General features: G+C 34.7%; 2 protein-coding genes across 2 annotated transcripts in view; both read right to left on the bottom strand.

Moving 5' to 3' along the window:
* LOC131849929 (beta-1,3-galactosyltransferase 5-like) overlaps positions 1-13,248 on the bottom strand; it is a 30,026-nt gene extending 16,778 nt beyond the window's left edge. Inside the window, exon 1 of the mRNA XM_059200060.1 lies at positions 13,019-13,248. The gene's annotated coding sequence lies outside the window, so the exon portion shown is untranslated. The remainder of the gene's footprint in view (positions 1-13,018) is intronic.
* A 1,361-nt stretch (positions 13,249-14,609) lies between these two features.
* On the bottom strand, positions 14,610-20,921 carry LOC131849956 (outer dense fiber protein 3-like). Its single transcript, XM_059200090.1, has 5 exons — positions 20,797-20,921; positions 18,405-18,606; positions 17,078-17,356; positions 16,216-16,318; positions 14,610-14,972 (listed from the first exon to the last, which is right to left on the bottom strand). The coding sequence occupies exons 1-5, from the start codon at positions 20,816-20,818 to the stop codon at positions 14,886-14,888; spliced, it is 693 nt and encodes a 230-aa protein (XP_059056073.1). The 5' UTR covers positions 20,819-20,921; the 3' UTR covers positions 14,610-14,885.
* Positions 20,922-20,994: the final 73 nt, after the last annotated feature.

Here is a 20,994-nt window from a genome sequence, read left to right as displayed (position 1 = left end):
GTTTTAAAAATAGAAAATTTGTACAAAAAATTACAGAAAATGTTAGGGGTGGACAATCCTTACAACTAAGGGGTATGAAAAATACATAGTAGCCGATTCTCAGACTAACAGAATATGCATATAACATTTTATAAACATCAGTCAAATCGTTTCAGAGGAGTATAGTAACTAATATTGTGACACGAGAATTTTATGTATAAGATTTACAATTAAAAAATACTTCAAATTTCCACTAGACTGGTATTTATTTATTTGTATTTCACTGCGGATGTGGTTAAAACATGGATCTATTTAAGGAAGTGACGTAATACGATTCTGTAAACACGTGTACTGATGTCAAATTCAAAAGAAATATTTACTTCAAGATTATTTTGCTTACGTAATTTGCGCATGACAAATTAAATAATGAATGAAATGTTTCGGCTCATTTACATTAGCGTGAAAAAACGTTACAAGATGCTTCTTTTCAAATAGAAACAATAATAATCTCAGGACAATTCACACAGCGCCATCTAGACCCAAGTTGAGCTAGCTGAAGCTTGTGTTATGGGTACTAGACAACTGATACAAATAAATAATAGCGTGATAAAACAGAGTACACGATGTTTCTTTTCAAATAGAAATAATAATAATCTCAGGACAATTCACACAGCGCCATCTAGACCCAAGTTGAGCTAACTAAAGTGCGTGTTATAGGTACTAGATAACTGATACAAATAAATAATAGCGTGATAAAACAGAGTACACGATGTTTCTTTTCAAATAGAAATAATAATAATCTCAGGACAATTCACACAGCGCCATCTAGACCCAAGTTGAGCTAACTAAAGTGCGTGTTATAGGTACTAGATAACTGATACAAATAAATAATAGCGTGAAAAAACAGAGTACACGATGTTTCTTTTCAAATAGAAATAATAATAATCTCAGGACAATTCACACAGCGCCATCTAGACCCAAGTTGAGCTAGCTGAAGCTTGTGTTATGGGTACTAGATAACTGATACAAATAAATAATAGCGTGAAAAAACGGAGTACACGATGCTTCTTTTCTAATACAAATAATTATAATCTCAGGACAATTCACACAGCGCCATCTAGACCCAAGTTGAGCTAGCTAAAGCTTGTGTTATGGGTACTAGACAACTGATACAAATAAATAATAGCGTGAAAAAACGGAGTACAAGATGCTTCTTTTCAAATAGAAACAATAATAATCTCAGGACAATTCACACAGCGCCATCTAGACCCACGTTGAGCTAGCTAAAGCTTGTGTTATGGGTACTAGATAACTGATACAAATACATATTTTTTTTCGTAAATACATACATATTGTACATAGAAAACACACAGACCGATACAAACAATCATACACTAATAATTGTCTCACTGTTTGAGCATTGCAACTATTAAACTTATTTTTGGGTAAGGTCCTAGATACTAAAGTATACACAGATGCTTTGACTTCTATACTCTATACATATAAATAAAACTGGAGTGTCTGTTTGTAATATTCAAATAACCGTTTCTTACTACATGCATATGAATGTAAATACGGAATATACACCACAAGAATAGTTTTTACAATTTTTGTCTGTCTATCTGTTTGTTCCGGCTAATCTCTGAAATGGGTGGACCGATTTTGACGGGCCTTTTTTTGCTGGTAGCTGATGTAATAAGGAAATAAAAGTAGCCCATGTTACGGCTAGCCTAGCTAGCTGCTAGTCTATGTCATTTTAGAAATTTTATTATTTTAATAAAAATATTCCTGATGATTTAATTTAATTTTAATTTTTAACACATTTACAACATGAACAATTATTTTATGTTGTTTAAATTTTTTAAATAAAAGTTTTTTAATTTTTAACACATTTACAACAATAACAACTATTTTATGTTGTTTTAATTTTTGAAATAAAAGGTATATTAGTAGCAGTAAACATAACTAATAATTACTTAAATTGCTGTTGAAATTCTTACTTCAACGTTGAAGAGTGGTGTGTCGAAACCTAACTGCTACAATTGGCAAACGTATTACATTTATCGTAGAAAACCTATTACACTACTTATCTATACATATTCATGAAGCGTAATCTATACATCTATCCATATAAATAAAATTGGAGTGTCTGTTTGTAATATTGAAATAACCGTTTTTTTCTACATGCATATGAATATACTAGCTTTTGCCCGCGGATTCGCTCGCATTAATTTATCCCGTTAGGGATGGAATTTAGCAAAATCCTTTCTTAGGGAATGCCTACGTCATAGTAGCTGCAAAGTCTCAGCCCGATTGGTTTGAATATTGAAATAACCGTTTTTTTCTACATACATATGAATATTCTAGTTTTTGCCCGCGGATTCGCTCGCGTTAATTTATCCCGTTAGGGGTGGAATTTAGCAAAATCCTTTCTTAGGGATGCCTACGTCATATTGGCTTTATGCATGCAAAGTCTCAGCCCGATCGGTTTGAAATTGACAAAGTTTCATACAAACTTTCATCCCCTATTTTATCCTCTTGGGGGTAGAATTAATCAAAATCCTTTCTTAGCGCCTTAGATGCCTACGTCATAACATCTACCTGCATGCCGAATTTCAGCCCGATCCGTCCAGTGGTTTGGGCTGTGCGTTGATAGATCACTACGTCAGTCACCTTTGAGTTATATATATTTAGATTAATGATTGATTACTGATCGATCCCCCGTCCAATTCAAACGGGGATCGATATTACGACGGCCTGAGCCGAGGTTCCAAGACTGGTGCCCTCAGACTAAAGTCGTCAGTCACCTTTGAGTTATATATATTTATATATAGTAAATTGAAGCGACCTCTTAGTATATATAGGTATGTATAATTTCAATTACCCGCATAAAACATAATCTACATCAATAAAGTGTTGTTTGCAATTGTTATTGTCCTGACAAACAGATACATCGGTATTTCCATGGTTTCTACGAGTGTAATTTTTTTATTATCACTTGGTGACAGTTTGCCGATTATATTTTGTATACTATCTGTACCCGCGACTTTGTCCGCGTTTATATAATTTATCCTTACATAAACTCGATTTTATAAAGTATGCACTTTGCCGATTATCTATATATCTATACATATAAATAAAATTGGAATGCCTGTTTGTAATATTGAAATAACCACTTTTTACTATATGCATATGAATATAAATATGGTACTAATAAAAAAAATTGTGAAATATGTTATACCAAAATAACATTTTTTACAATTTTTGTCTGTCTGTCTGTCTGTCTTTTTGTTCCTGTTAATCTTTGGCTATAAATGGCTGGACCGATTTTGACGGGACTTTTATTGGCACGTAGCTGATATAATACAGAGTGACTTAGGCTACTTTTATTTTAAAAAATAAAGTTAAATTCCACGCGGACGAAGTCGAGGGTACAGCTAGTGATTAATGAAAAAATTCTAAACCCATAGACATCCTAGGCGGCTAGTAGCCTACTTCAAAAAAAAAGGAGGTTTCTTTTTATATTTGTTAATTCATAACTTCCTAAATGGATTTAAAACACTTAAGATTTCAGGTTGGTCCTAATTCGAATTATTGGGGTCAGAGAAAATTATTTACCGTCCGATAGATCATTCTAGAACTAGGTCGTTTTAAGGACACGTGACTGTGTGACCTTCTCTATCAACCGTTGCAGTGTTGGGTTACACGATACAGTATATACTACGGACGGCCTCGGTGGTCTAGCACACCGCTTGACTTCCGATGGTCACAAGTTCGATTCCTCGCATAAACGTCAATTTTTTTTCTGTCCCTATTAAAGTCCGATTTATAATAACAATAATAATAATCTCAGCACAATTTACACAGTGCCATCTAGACCCAAGTTAAGTCAGCTAAAGCCTGTGTTATGGATACTAGATGACTGATACATATACATAGATATTTTTTTGTAAATACATACATATTATACATAGAAAATATCCAGACCGATACAAACAATCATACTCATGAATATTTGTAATATTTGTTCCGTACGAGGAATCAAACCCGCGATCAATTAGCACACCACTTTACTTCCGATGGTGACGGTTTTAATTCTTTAAACATTTGTATTCATGAGTATGATTGTTTGTATCGGTCTGCGTGTTTTCTATATATATTATGTATGTATTTACAAAAAAAAATCTAACTATTTATATCAGTTGCCTAGTACCCATAACACAAGCTCTGCTTATCGTAGGACTAGATGGCGCTGTGTTAATTATTTCTTAGGGTTATTTATTTATTTATTACTTACATATATTTACAGTTTAATACTGTATATTAACTCTAAAAAGGATAGTTTCAATTTATTTTCTATGCCCTCATGCATATATGCGGCTGCAGCAATAGAAAGAAAGAAAAATATTTTATATGCTGAGCGAGTCCTGTTTAGCAAATAATTGTTAGTAGTGTATCGGTTTTAATTATTGTTTTACTATATTGGAGTGGCGGTGTGTATATACAGGGTGTAAGGGACAGGTTGGCCAAAACGAAAACCGCTGATTCAGATGAATGGTCTGAATCAGATGGCAAAGTATTTTCCCACAGGAAATGCACCACAGCCTTGCAGCCTCGCTTTGAAATATTATTATTTCTTTATATTATTACAGAATATCATAGTTCAAATGATTTTAAAAGAAAAAAAAAGAAAATTTATTAAAAAATTTCCGGAAAGAATTTCCACTGGTTTTCAGTACAGAATAATGGTCTGATTTCACAGTTTCAGTTTTTATAGTGTGACCCGGTATATATGTGTTCTTTCATGTATACATACCGCAAAATTAATTTAATGTAGCTATGCTAATGTTGACGTTTTTGCTAAATAAATGTATATTACCACTATTAACCAATTTTTTAATATTAGTAACAGATTTCTGAATACCCGTATTGCGGCTTTACTGATAAGATGTAATCACTAAATAAACTGAAGTCCTCAGTCATAACATACGTAATATTATCGTGCAAATGATTTATTTCGATCGGTATATGTATCTATATACAGTTGCAATAACTATTGTATATCTGAAATTTACATAGTACCATACGATATACTGTAATTCGTCTTAAATATTAGATTTAATACAGACATTGGCATTGTAATAGACTTTGAATAGGAAGATTTCAGTTTTTAATGAGATTTTGTAATTTACATTTATTATATATTGTATGGCAATGGGCGGGGCACATAGCTCGTAGGACAGATGGCCGTTGGGGCAGTAAAGTCCTCGAGTGGCGACCGCGGACCGGAAGACGCAGCGTGGTAGGCCTCCAGTAATGTGGACCGACGATCTGGTCAAGATCGCTGGAAGGCATTGGATGCGAGCAGCGCAGGACCGATCGTCGTGGAGATCTTTGGGGGAGGCCTATGTCCAGCAGTGGATGTCTTCCGGGCCGAGATGATGATGACGATGATGATGGTGATGATGATGATATATTGTATAGGAGACATTTTTGACATTTGAACTATAATATTATGAGATCCTGTTGTATATAAATATACTAGCTGTTCCCGCGACATCGTCCGCGTGGAATTTAACTTTATATTTCTAAAATAAAAGTAGCCTAAAGAACTAAAAATTATATTGTTCGTCTTAATTTATTCGTTCCATTAGGTACTGATACATACAGGTTCAAACTAATACATTTACATACATCCTGTATCATCCGTTATTTTATCCCCATGGGGGTTGAATTTATCAAAATCCTATTTAAGCGAACGTCTTCATTATAGTAGCTCCAATCTTTAATTTCAGTTCAATCAGTCGAAAATCTAAGAAGATTTATACAAACTTTCATCCTCTATTTTATCCCCTTGCGGGTAGAATTAATCAAAATCCTTTCTTAGCGGATGCCTACGTCATAACATCTACCTGCATGCTCAATTTCAGTCCGATCGGTCCAGTGGTTTGGGCTGTGCGTTGATAGATCACTATGTCAGTCACCTTTGAGTTATATATATTATATATCTAAATGATGTGTCATATTGCCATGCCCTTTCAGGGCGTTAAAAAATTTGTAAAAACTCAACCACATTCTGTATGTATGTGCTTTATATTTTTGGGATACTGCAATAAATAAATGCAAAGCATATTTATGAAGCAAAACCATTACTCACTTAACGATCACTTAAATGACGAGCGTGCATGACAATAGTTGTTCATGCACGGGATTTTCATTTAATATTAGACAAAGACACCTATATAAATATATATTGTAAATAAACTGTTTTATAAAAAAAAAAACATTATATTACAGTACGATATGTACCTATAAGAAGCGTGCATGCCAATAGTTGTTCATGCACGGGATTTTCACTAATGTTAGACATAGACACCTATATAAATATACATACATTGTAAATAAACTGGCTTTTAAAAAATAAGTAATTCAATTGGGTTTCTTGCCAGTACTTCTTAATTGGATCTATATACTGAACTGGACGTTAGGGAAACAATTATAATATAAAAAATTTTACGTTCATAAGAGGCTAAAATGTCTTACATGAATAAATGATTTTTCAACTTGAATTTCAATGCAAAGCTGAAGGCCCACCTGATGGTAAGTGCTATGTTCTATAATGATTTTTTTTATCTATCACAAGCTTTAGTCATATTCGTGAACGGGTGCTGCTTGTGCGGACTGGTCTGTTCGGGTTACGAACACTGATTAGATTATTACTTTTGACAAAATTGCAATAGCATATGCTGGTGGTCACTCTATTCTCCCAAATTTTAATTTAAAAATGAATCTGTATTATTGTGAACATGTACAACATTTATTTGAAAAGAATACGAGCTAAGTTTCTTGTCAGTTCTTCTCATCTCGAAATCATTGCGAACTGACGGTAGATTTGACATAGCATAAGAGTCTGTCATAGACCTACATAAATAAAGATATTTTGAATTTGAATTTAGCTACCTTAACTTGGGTCTAGGTAGCACTGTTAAATAGCTATTACGATGACTATGCTCACTAAAATGTCCAGACATGTGGCGGCGTGGTGGGCCGGGGCCCTAAATCATTGGGCTCCCTAAAATATGGTCGAGCGCAGTGATGGCTGGCTCATTCGTCATACTCGTGTGTGCTGCTTGTAGGGACTGCAGACCGACGGACGACCGATTTAATCTTATCGGTAGATTTAAAAAAATGTTGACTATTCAAAAGTGCTTAAATTAAGTTTATTTGAATAAATGATTTTCTATTCTATTCTATTCTATTAATAAATACTTAGAAATCGGGAAATATACTATATATATAATAATAAACTTAGAAAACTATCATACTCATGTAGCGTTCAAGGACTCGAACCCGCGACCCCGTCGGAAATAGTACTTAACCGCTAGACCACCGAGGCCGTCAATAGTATGATTTATCACAATGAAATGTCTATCAATGCCAATGACGTCATCGTATCGTTTTCCTCTCGTACAAACCGGATTCGCTACGATTCAGATCGACATCAGTAAAAAAAAACAACCGCCTACGTTTTACTAACGTGTAAAATCCAGCTAATTCATTGCAAGTTTCAACATAGCGCAGACCAACGTGATATTATAGACGGAACACTACGTTCAAATATATAGATAACTTATTTTTATGTAATAGGAATCATTACAGTTTTTTTTTCGGACTACTCTAATGCTGTTGGCCGTAGCTGGCCTTTACAGTTAGGGGCGAGTGCAGATGGCACTCCAAACCCGCGGAAGGACTTATGGAGCGGCTGAAGGCCAACTCCTGCCTGACGGATACGACTTTAGTCTGAGGGCCCCACTAGGGGTTCGAACCTCGGCTCAGGTCGTCGTAATTTCGATCACCTTTTTGTCACTCCTGGCCTGACTTTAGGCTAATCTTATCACCCACTGGTGCCCCGCCAGCGTAAACCGTTATCGCAGGCGGGTGCACCATTCCATTATCAATTATTCCATTAAAAAAACCTGATATATGTGTTATGGGATTACAGATTTTTATATTTTTTCTATTTGAGTATTTAATTGAATTAGTGCTAATTGGTGGTTTGTATTCAAACACTTAAACTTAAAAATGTAAAGTAATAATAAAATTATTTAAAAGAGCAACACGCAAGTTTCTTGCTCGTTCTTCTTGTGATGAGACAGCTTTCCAATGAGCGGTAGATTAAAAAAATGTAATGACTATTCAAAAGTGTTTTACTGTAAGTTTATTTGAATAATGATTTTATTTTCAATACTTATATCTTACGTGTCAATCAAGATTACGCGGAATAAGTCGTTATTTTTAATGCGTATTAATGGAATAGCAATAGTGGATAACGATACCAGAACCTATATCCTATAATCGTCAGAACAGTTAATTTTGTATAAAAAACATAAACATAGCGCTGTGAATTTTATCTGATTGAGCTAAGAATGAGTACGTAGCGGTTTCTGTGTTGATTATCGCATGCCTCTTACTTATTATGTCGTTATTTACTGTAAAAAACGTATATTCAATAGAGCAACACATAAGTTTCTCGCTCATTATTCTCAGCAAAGAGAAGACCCCAGACTGCAATTAGAAGAATAAGATCTGTTAATTTTCTTATTCTTCTAATTGCATAAGCAGCAGAACTGAGTCTACTGGCTAATTTTGAAATATGGGATTCCCATTGAATTTTTTTTTTATTGGGTTGTTTGGGCTATTGTCAGATACCTGCATCTGTAGCACTGCGACCTACATAGATCTATTGTGCTCGCCCTTTTTCAAAGTTCGCTACCTAGACCCGACAGGGACAAGTCCCAAGGACAAGGACAAGTCCCCACTGTAATTTCGAGTCCACTGTTATTCCTAAACAAACTGTATCATCAACAAAATTAATTATTTCATCAAAAACTGTATAGTCAACAAAATTTATTATTTCATCAAAAACAGTATCGTCAACAAAATTAATTATTTCATTAAAAACTGTATCGTCAACAAAATTTATTATTTCATTAAAAACTGTATCGTCAACAAAATTTATTATTTCATTAAAAACTGTATCGTCAACAAATTTAATTATTTCATTAAAAACTGTATCGTCAACAAAATTTATTATTTCATTAAAAACTGTATCGTCAACAAATTTAATTATTTCATCAAAAACTGTATCGTCAACAAAATTAATTATTTCATTAAAAACTGTATCGTCAACAAAATTAATTATTTCATTAAAAACTGTATCGTCAACAAAATTTATAATTTCATCAAAAACTGTATCGTCAACAAAATTTATTATTTCATCAAAAACTGTATCGTCAACAACATTTATTATTTCATCAAAAACTGTATCGTCAACAAAATTTATTATTTCATCAAAAACTGTATCGTCAACAAAATTTATTATTTCATTAAAAACTGTATCGTCAACAAAATTTATTATTTCATTAAAAACTGTATCGTCAACAAATTTAATTATTTCATCAAAAACTGTATCGTCAACAAAATTAATTATTTCATTAAAAACTGTATCGTCAACAAAATTAATTATTTCATTAAAAACTGTATCGTCAACAAAATTTATAATTTCATCAAAAACTGTATCGTCAACAAAATTTATTATTTCATCAAAAACTGTATCGTCAACAACATTTATTATTTCATCAAAAACTGTATCGTCAACAAAATTTATTCTATTCTATATGCTCCGTCTATAGGTGTATGTTGGTCTGCGGTGACAGTACGGTGCCACATTGTACCTACCTGTTTTATATTCGACGAGAGATGTCTGTCGGTCATTCACTTTGCTGTTTATACAAATCTGCACTTTGTATTTAGTCATATCATACGTACGCACATACAATGTTACATGTATTAGGTTATATGAATAGGTTATCCCAACAGGGTTGTCAACCGTACAAGGATACTCGTACAAACATCTCCTAGATTTCGACCTACTGAAATTAAAATATGCATTACTAGCTGTGCCCGCGGTTTCACTCGCATGAAATTTATAGCCTATATATTATTCTGATGTATAAGCTACATTACTGTACAGTTTTATCAAAATCCGTTCAGTAGCTTTTGAGTGAAAGAGTAACAAACATCCATCCATACTCACAAATTTTCGCATTTATTAAATAAGATACGAGTTGCCAACCGTCCTGTTTTCTCAGGACATGTCCTAGTTTTTGAAATGTCCTGTGAAGTCCTGAATAGTTATTTGACAGCGTCCTGTTTTTTTAAAATATACGGCGCCTCTTAGTTACTGATTCTCAACAGTATAATTGTATCATATACTTTTTATTAAAATCCTGATTACATTAATTACTTGAATTTTACTACATATTAATACAACTATTGCAATACTATTACTGCGTTCTGTTTTTAAACTGGATAGTCCTGGTTTAAAGAACTTTCAATCCTGGTTTTTTAAATTTGGGCTTGGCAACCCTAGTTTATATAGACAAGGAGTGTAGAATGATAATATATTTTTAAAATAAAATAATATGATGGACGAGGTTCTCGAGAGCCAATTTGAGCTGACTGAAATAATAAGAGAAATGATCTTAAAAAATAGTAACCTAAAACAATTCACAGCCTTCTAGTCCCAAGCTAAAAAGAAAGAAAGAAAGAAAATTGTTTAGTTGGTACATAGCAATATTGAAAATAGCAAATCTTGTGTTATGGGTACAACTGATGTTATACTTGATTTCTTTTTGTAAATACATATATAATTAATACACATAGAAAATACCCAGACTGATACAAAAAATCATGCACATGAATACAAATATTTGTTTTGTGCGAAAAATCGAACCTGCTAACTTCAAAAGTAAATCTAAACCGCTAGACCACTGAGGTTAATACAAGTGTGAGCCTAAATTGAGCTAAATATGATATTATCAGACATTTTTATTTCTTTAAATGAGCTGAAGGGTTTTTTTATGGATGATAATGAAATGGTGCACCCGCCTGCGCGGTGGGGAAGAGAATTGTTAATAGAATAGAATAGCATAGAATAGAAAATCTAATTTAAGCACTTTTGAATAGTCAACAATTTTTTTTAAAGCTACCACTTATTCAGAAAGCTGTCTCATCACAAGAAGAATAAGCAAGAAACCTGTGTGTTGCTCTTTTAAACAATTCTTGTAAGTTCACATTTTACAAATCGAAATGTGTGAATAGAAACTACCAAATAGCACTAATTTAAGTTTAGTTAATAATGTGAATGTACCATGTCAGGTTGACATCCACACAGTTCCCCCTGGAAACTATTGTGATAAATTCATGGTGAATTGATGGAGCTCCAGCACAATGTGCTAACTGACCTGACCTTATGCTCATCTTATAATCCTCCAAAGTTATGCTGGCAGGGCACCACCCTGCCAGCATAACTTTTAACTTTTTCACTTTAACATAATATATACATATATTTATACTGAAGATACAAATAAAGTGTTTTAACAAGTAAAAGAATTTCTCAAATTGATATTGTACCAATATTGATTTCAGAGTTTTCTTTCACTCCATTTCTCTGTGTAATATTAGTACAGAGGTATACTGAAGTTGTCTGCATAGGTAGCTCAGGCTCAAATCTATACAGCTTTGTAATGTATTTCGGTTGAAGGTTACAGATTAAGCAGTGAAATTACAGGATAAGAGGAATGACACAGTCCACTGGAATGTCACAATACATGAGTCATGGGTGTTATATGATAACAATGTCTGTAGTGCTGTTCATGTATGTAGACAATTGTCATTTAAAATCAGGTGGCCTATCGGCTTGTTTCCAATTACATAGAAACTATTGTTGATAACTTCTGGGTGTATTAAAAAAAATATGGAACTTGGTTATTGATATTTTGAGATCTTTGCCTGTTCCATCTTTGAAAAGGAGATGGACGAATATGGAAAAAATATATATATTTTTAATTTGAATATGGAATTTACCAAATGGTAATTTTTCCAAATTCTAGATATAAATAATGACCCAGATAAAATCTAAAATAATTTATATATAATCTTTCAATTAATATTAAATTTGAAATTCTGATATTATTAATGTTGAGTGGATATTTTTGTAGAAAAAACGTAAAATTCGCTGGCAATATTATCGGATTGCACTAAGAATGTGTGGTAGCGGTTTCTGTGTTGATTATTGCATGCCTCTTATTTGTTATTGTGTATTTATTTATTTAAAATAACATTTATTCAAAAGAGCAACACATAAGTTACTAGCTCATTCTTCTTGTGATGAGTCTGCATTCCAAATGAGTGGTAGAATAAAACAATATGACTATTCAGAAGTGCTTATACAGGAGTTTATTTGAATGAATATTATTTCTATTCTCATTATGAAGTATTTAAATATATTCATATAGATAAGTTTCAGGGAATTGATTACTCAATTTAACACTTTCATATCCTACTTTAAAACTTAAACTACAGATAAGCAATTTAGGGGAATTATTCAATTATTTGAACATATTGATATTCTGCTTTAAAACCTAAACTTCTAAATTAGAATCATTGCCAAACTAATAAAAGAGAATCACATATTTTTAAATTAAGAACTGTTGTTATCCTGTCATGGAACACTCTAGAATCTATATTTAAAACATATATAGATGTATTAATAAAATAGTATGTTATAAAGAGTGGTAGTAATTACAAAATAGTAATAATATATATTGTAAACCTACAACGAAATGTACATACAACTATATATATTATTAAATAAATGGATCTTCTCTAAGTTTATTATAATCATAAGTTTATTATAAAAAAAATATTGATTAATTCTTTATTTAAAATGTTCGTTTTTTATTACGTACTACATGGCATACAAACACAATTAAAAAAAAACATTACTAATAAAAGAATTGTCTTAAAAAAAATTAACAATTTACCTAAATTTAAAAAAATCCTATTAGAATCTTATAGGCAAAGGAAACAAAAACGTCTCAGTTTATCATCACAAAGAGTTATGTAAAACGCAATTAGGACCGGTCGTGCTGTGGTTACATGCAAAATAATTGCTAAAAATGGTAATAGCACTCACCATAACGTGTCCAAACTGGTGTGGGTTGCAGGGCTGCGTTCACAGGATACGAAGGCTGCTGAGATTCTGAATGTTTGCTGAGGCAGCGTGAGGAGCCGCCGGCGTTATAATTCCCTCACATCACCTGTTGGCTGTTCCCCTAATTTCTTTGTTTACAGGCACTCGACACCAATTTAGGAAGGCGAATCAATCGCGATCAACGCACACCGTAAAGACACGCAATGACATTAACGCTGGAATTTGGAGAATAAAAGTGATGGATCGACTGATGAATGACACCTGGATTGACAACACATACCTCATTCTGATCTGACAGTTAGCAATTTCATGTCAGTTCTAGACAGGTTCACATTGCCGGTTGCGTTTCGTTCGTACATTTCATACATTATTGAAAGATTTTATTAACAAAGTAATTTAAAAAATCAATAGGGTTTATGATTCCGGAGCGTAATACAGTGGCGCCCCCAATCAACTATCTTGCAATAATGGTAGAAACCGATATTTTAATAACAAAAAAATTCATTTGTTAGAATATGGCAGGTACAATATGTCGGTAGTAATTATACAAAAATAGGTTTCATCATATTCCGTTTATAAAAAACAATAAAAAAAACGACGCCTTCTGGAATGACAAAAATGACGAGTAGGTACCATGGGCGTCAAGTCACGGCATGGAGTCCATGGTGCTGATTATGATGTACAGTATAAGGGGCATGATTTTCACAATGACTTCTTAATCTTCTGCAATGCAAACGCATCAGTGGTAGAAGGGTATCACATGATAACGTGATGTCCGTAATGCTGTATATGTACGTAGGTTACCACTTACCATCTGTTGAGCCGTTAGCTTTGTTTACCAATTCAGTTTTATAAGTATTCGGTATATTGGTACATAAATAAAATAAATAATATTGAAATGACAACATTTTATTTTTATTATTGTAATTTCTCCATAAAAAAACACTTTGAACCCGTACAAAGACAGCAAATAAGACATACATTTTATTATTATACACTTTTTTTATTAAATGTGATTTTGTGACTTATTAATTAAGATGGTCTGAACTTGGCAGTACATTTAAAAAAATGTGCCTGAAATTTACTATTAATATAAATAATGGTGGAGTTTGAAAAATATATAGACACATCTTCTGTAAGACTAGGTATACTTCTGTAAGGTGGATAAACAGTGAAATCATAAATTTCTGCCCATAAATTTCACAGCGTATTTTAACATGAGAGACCATACTTTTTCTTCATATTCGTTCAACTCCTTTGAAATGATGGAACAGGCAAAGATCCTTAGACAGTACAGCCTAGTTTACTTTAAACTTCTTCATATTTGAAAGACCATACTAATCTTTGCAAAATGACAGACATCTTACTACGGGGCAAAGACAACTATAGAGTTATTAATAATTTATAAATGTTATCGTGTCTTTGGAATTTAAAATATGTACATAAAAAACCAAATTAAAAAATTGAAATAACATGAATCTTACGTGCTTTAAAGTGAACATAAAAAAATAGTAAAATGCAATCCGTCATGATTGCGCGCGATCTGTAGAACGAACTGTCGCGTAAAGGCAGTTTTACATTCACTTTTAAATTCCATGTAGAGTTTTATTGCATACCACATTCATAAGTTATATGCAGTCAATATATTGATGTGATTTTATTAACTAGAGATTGCGCGCGCTAGCTTTCCCGCGCTAAAACATGCTCCTGATCGCGCGTTAAAAAACTTGTCACGTCGCGTCGTTTTGAAATGATTCCATGCAGAGTTTAATTTTGCTGCGTACCACATTCACAAGTTATATGCAGTCAATATATTGGTGTAATTTTGTTATACTTAAACTATTTAACGTTACAAGCAGTCCATTGTGTCTTCTCTGATGATCATGGGCGGTGCGTAATTACCGTGTTTCGTTCCAAACGAGTAAGAATATGGATTCTGAAAATTTAATTCAATTATTTGTAGATACCTCTTTGTATTAACAATATCGATTTATATTAATCGTAATAAAAGCAAATATTTTTGTTAACACATATATTAACTAACAATAATATCTCAGGACAAGTAACACAGCGCCATCTCGGTGGTCTAGTGGTTTCGCACACCGCTTTACTATCCGATAGTCGTGGGTTTGATTCCTCGCACGGTACAAACATTTGTATTCATGAGTATGATTGTTTGTATCGGTCTGGGTGTTTTCTATGTGTAATATGTATTTATTTAAAAAAAAATGTATCCATGTATTTATATCAGTTGTCTAGTACCCATAACACAAGCTCTGCTTAGCTTGGGACTAAATGGCGCTATGAGAATTGTCCTGAAATATTATTATTATTATTATCTGAGCCCAAGCTAAGCCGAGCTTGAGTTATGGGTACTAGATAACCGATATAAATATATTTTTTTGTAAATAGTAAATTTTTAGTCAATTATTTGTAATAAGTATTCTTTTGTAAATTAGATATCGCTGTGTTAATTGTCCAGAATTATCTAGACAATTAACACAGCGCCATGTAATCTCAAGCTAAACAGAGCGTGTGTTATGGGTACTAGACAACTGATATAAATAAATAGATAAATTTTTTAAATACATGCATAATATACATAGAAAACTCCCAGACCGATACATACAATCATACGCATGAATACAAATTATTGTACCATGCGAGGAATCGAATCCGCGATCATCGGAAGCGAGTCAGTGTGCTAAACTGCTAAACCATTGATACCGTTATATATATATTCTCCCCTAGGTGGTGTAACAAATCAAATCAAAAATGATTTATTCTTTTACTTTTGAACGTCAAATTTTCTCTATGCATTTTTTTTTGTTTTTCCCTACCGTTCAGTATACACATTCAATTGAGAAAAACATTTAAAATTTGTTCTTTGTTATCAGTCAGATTTGTACCCACGACCTGCGGGGAAGCGATTGTTAGTTAGGGTTACGCACTGCCAAAGAGTGGAACACACTTCCAGATTTCGTGTTCCCGGAGAAATACAACCCCGGATTCTTCAAGTCTATGGTGAATAGATATCTTCTGGGTAAGCGCGCTACATCCTAGATCTTGCCATCATTTACCATCAGATGAGGTAAGACCAAGCGCAATCCCACTATTAATAAAAAAAAAACATCATCATTAATATAACCCTTAAAAAAAACTATGATAGACAGACATACCTTTTTGGTATTGTAAAGGTTCGGAGGGTAGTTGGCAGGTCCTGGACTTTTGGTGGCCTTTCCTGCGCCTTGCAGTCTACCACCCAACGAATATATGGGCATCCTATGTAAAATATACGTGGATAAATTTTATCACTAAAACTTATAATAATATATCTGGACAATTCACATAACTTGTAAATTATTTTGCAAATAGATTCATACTATACATAGAAAACACCCAGACTGATACAAACAATCATACTCATGAATACACCACGCGAAGAATCGATCCCACGACTATTATAAGTAAAGCGGTGTGTTAATCCGCTAGACCACTAAGGTTTTATTAAAATTCAAATTCAAAATATTCATTTAGGTCTATTACAGGCTCTTATGGTCTAATCTACCGTCAGTACGGAATGATTTCGAGATGAGAAGAACTGACAAGAAGCTCAGCTCGTATTCTTTTTAAATAAATGTTGTACATGTTTACAATAATACAGATTCATTTTTAAATTCAAATTTAGGAGAAAAGAGTGACCACCAGCATATGCAAATAAGTTGTACATGTTTACAATAATAAAGATTCATTTTTAAATTCAAATTTAGGAGAGGGACCAGCATATGCTATTGCAAAAGGAAAAAGTCTAATCAGTGATCGTAACCTGCATAGACCAGTCTCCACAAGCGGCACCCGTTCACGAGTATGACGGATGAGCCAGCCAGCATCGACCATATTAGAGGAAGCACATCGACCATCATGCCGCCACAAATTTAAACTTTATAGCGAATATGACTGTTTCTATTAAAAGCTATAGTTATAAGAACTGAAGAAATTGTCTTTCTTTCGTCTTTCTAAAAGTTACATTACAGAAATAACCTTGTTTTATATACATCAGTATCATGTTGGAAGTAGATAGCAGGTCCGGGAGACTTAGACTTTGGATTGAACCCCACGCGAGCACCCATCGTATACGCAGGTGTTCCACTTCCAAGCCTCAGGGCGTATACATTGGGTGCGGGTCCAGGCTTCTTCAGCATGAAGCCAAGTCTGGCGCCCATGGAGTAGACAGGAGCTCGTGGTTCCTTCATGGGGGGACAGCGTTCTGGTGCGTGCGCCCCTGGACCTGGAGTTCGGAGGGTAGATCGTTGCCCAAACCTGTAATATATCACTAAACCTATATGATAATATTAGCTGTTCCCGCGACTTCGTTTTATTTTCTACCGCATATATCACGGGGAGTGTTCTGAGGAATTGTTCGGATTAATACCAACTGCTGAGTTTCACCACCGTACCACCCGCCAGAAACTGAAATACCATCCTGATCATCTGGATGAATGGCGGTCTTCCACAGTACGGTTTTCTAGAAACTTTTTGCCTCGCACAACCACATTGTGGAATCACCTTCCAGCAATGGTATTTCCGAACCGATACGATATTGAAACCTTCAAGAAAAGAGCTTATTACTTTTTAAAAGGCCGACAACGTACTTGCAATTCCCCTGGTGTTGCGGGTGCTCATGGGCGGCGGTAATCACTTACCATCAGGTGAGCCGCATGCTCGTTTGTCCCCTGTGTTATAAAAAAAAAATTCATACTTTTTGGGTAACTTGAACCGTTTACGCAACACACACAACGGACGCCCTCAAATGTGAATTAATTTTCACTGTTTTGCAACATTTTTCACTGATGCTTCGGTTCTATTGGTCGTACCGTAATGTTATATAGCTTGAAGCTTTCCTCGACAAATGGACTATCCAACACAAAAATAATTTTTCAATTCGAACCAGTAGTTCCTGAGATTAGCGCGTCCAAACAAACTCTTCAGCTTTATAATATTAGTGTAGAATAAAAACCTTAGGCAATTTCCACAGCACCATCTAGGCTTGGGCCTAGATGGTGCTGTGGAACAGAGCTTATGTTATGGGAAAACTAATATTTTTTTTGCAAATACATAATATACAAAGTAAAGAACACCCAGTGCGATACAAAAAAATATACCTACTAATAAATACAAATGTGAGTACCATGCGAGGAATCGAACCCGCGACAATCGACAATTGTTTGCTAAACTTTTAGACCACCGAGGCCGTCTAATAATGGAATCTTTAGAATACCATTCTGTTATTGAACTTGTGGATAATAACAGAGTGACATCCTAAAAATCTTATTATTATTTCTGTACTTCTTCAAGAGACATTGGGTACCTGGCACCAAAACTCCAAGCTGGCGATGACTCCATACCGTCCCTCGTGACCCTGTCTATCCTGTAAGTGGGGCCTGGGCCCAGCTGTTTCACCCTGAATCCTGCGTTAGTCCCGAACGAGAACATCGGGTTGCGATATCGTGATGGGTCATGACTGTTAAACCCCACTGTTGTTGGTAGTTGGTATGCTCCTGGTCCAGGCCCTGAAGGTAGAGTGTTATAGATTAATATGGTGTATGCTGACGATGACAATGCGCTAACGCTGACGATGCACTACTGGAGGATAAAGTTTTTTTTAAGGAATGATACATGCTGTACTCGTCGGCGCTAACGGTATACTTTGGCGGAGCACCAACCAGCCATCGTGGCAAATTCATCAGGAATTTAACTTGATGATAAGGATGAAGTTAGAATAATCCGTATGATGCACGCGTCGACGGTAACGCTGTCGAGGCTCTACTGGAGGATGATAAGATGAGGATGTAGTCAGATTAGTCAGCATGATGCACACGTCTGAGCTAATGCTGACGAGGCTGTACTGGAGGATGATTGGATAAAGATGATTTTTTTTAAAGAACGATAAGGAATGCTGCACTCGCCTGTGCTAAAGGTATACGTTGGCGGGCACCAGTGCAGGATGATAAGATGAGTATGAGGTCAGGTTAGTTAGCCTATTGTGACAAATGCACCAGAAATTTAACATGATAATAAGGATGAAGTTTTTTTTTTAAAAACGATAATGTAATGCTGCACTCGCCTGTGCTAAAGATATACGTTGGCGGGCACCTGCAGGATGTTAAGATGAGTATGAGGTCAGGTCAGTTAGGCCATCGTTGCAAATTCATCAGGAATTTAACATGATAAGGATGAAGTTAGAATAATCAGTATGGTGCACGCGTCTGCAATAACGCTGACGAGGCTCTACTGGAGGATGATAAGATAAGGATGTACTCAGATTAGTCAGTATAGTGCACGCGTCTGCGATAACGCTGACGAGGTACAAATGGAGGATGATAGGATGAGAATTAAGTCAGGTTAGTCAGCATGTCAGGTTAGTTAGCCTATTGTGACAAATGCACCAGGAATTTAACATGATAAGGATGAAGTTAGAATAATCAGTATGGTGCACGCGTCTGCAATAACGCTGACGAAGCATTACTGAAGGATGATAAGATGAAGATGAAGATCTATCAGTCAGCCCCTATAGGACAATTCACCAAGAATTAACCACAAAGGTATCCAGGCGGCTTGCTTGGCGGTCAGTATGACATAGCAATGCTAGCAACAGGATCACTAATTCCAAATAAGGATTATTAGTAGAGAAAACAAGTGTAATATGAGTAAGTTCTTGCTTGTTTCTGATTGAATTGTTTAATTATTACGACGTTTCATCCTCGTTCCATCATCCTCCATTGATGTCTTGATTCGGTCAGCCAGTCAATTTCTGGTGAATTGACCACGATGGTGTCCAGGGGAAACGTTTGGCGGTCAACTCAACATGACATTGCTAGCAACAGGATCACTAATTCATTCCAATTTAATGTCAATATTGAAAACATCCAGAGCGTTACAAATATTTATACCATGTGAGAAATCGAACTCGCGACAATAGGTAGTAAAGAGGTGTGTTAAACCGATAAATCACAAATACGATATCAAGTATCGTGGAATGCCTTTTAAAAGAATGATACAGAACTGGAACATATTGATATTGAAAACTAGACTAGAGAGTAGACCTGCTGTTGTCCACAACAATTCTGTCAAAAGTATTGTTAAAGGCAAGCTCCTTTCGTTTCAATAGCAACTACATGTCTTTCCCCAGAATGATGCGAAGACTTTTGCGCATTCTGTCGCATTTAGATCTTCCTTTGTGTAAGATGTTGGGCCCAAACAAGAATAGAATAGAATAGAATAGAAATAGAAAATCATTTATTCAAATAAACTTAATTTAAGCACTTTTGAATAGTCATAACAATTTGTTTTTTATCTACCACTCGTTCGGAAAGCTGTCTCATCACAAGAAGAACGAGCAAGAAACTTGTGTGTTGCTCTTTTAAATAATCCTTGTAAGTTTACATTTACAAGTCGAAACGTGTGAATACAAACTACCAACAAGCACTAATTTTTTGGGTCAAATATAATCATGCAATAAGATTAAATCAGTCGTAGTGATAAGAGCAGACCAGTCCCTACAAGCAGCACTCGTTCACGAGTATGACGGATGAGCCAGCCATCACTGCGCTCGACCATATTTTAGGGAGCCCATTGACCCGGCCCACCACGCCGCCACATGTCTGGACATTTTAGTGAGCATGACTACTCATTACTCAAGACTATAGATGGGCCATAGTCTGGGATGGCGGATGGGACAAGGGAAAAGAATGCTAACTTACCCAAAGGCTTCTTGCATGCCATTCCCAAATATTTACGAAACGATGCACTGAAATTTATATTACATTTATTGATACAACTTATACTATAATTTTGACAACCATTCCGTCACGCCCTAGTTTGTAGACTAAACATGAAACAAGTGAAGTTACAAACGTCAAAAACAGGATAAAGCAACGTATTGTTAAAAAGGGCCTATA

Source organism: Achroia grisella, unplaced genomic scaffold, assembly GCF_030625045.1.
Source record: "Achroia grisella isolate CSIRO2021 unplaced genomic scaffold, CSIRO_AGI_Agris_v1 utg669, whole genome shotgun sequence".
In the NCBI taxonomy this organism is placed as follows: domain Eukaryota; kingdom Metazoa; phylum Arthropoda; class Insecta; order Lepidoptera; family Pyralidae; genus Achroia; species Achroia grisella.
Note: the sequence above shows the minus strand (reverse complement) of the source record. Positions and strands in the feature narration are given on the sequence as shown.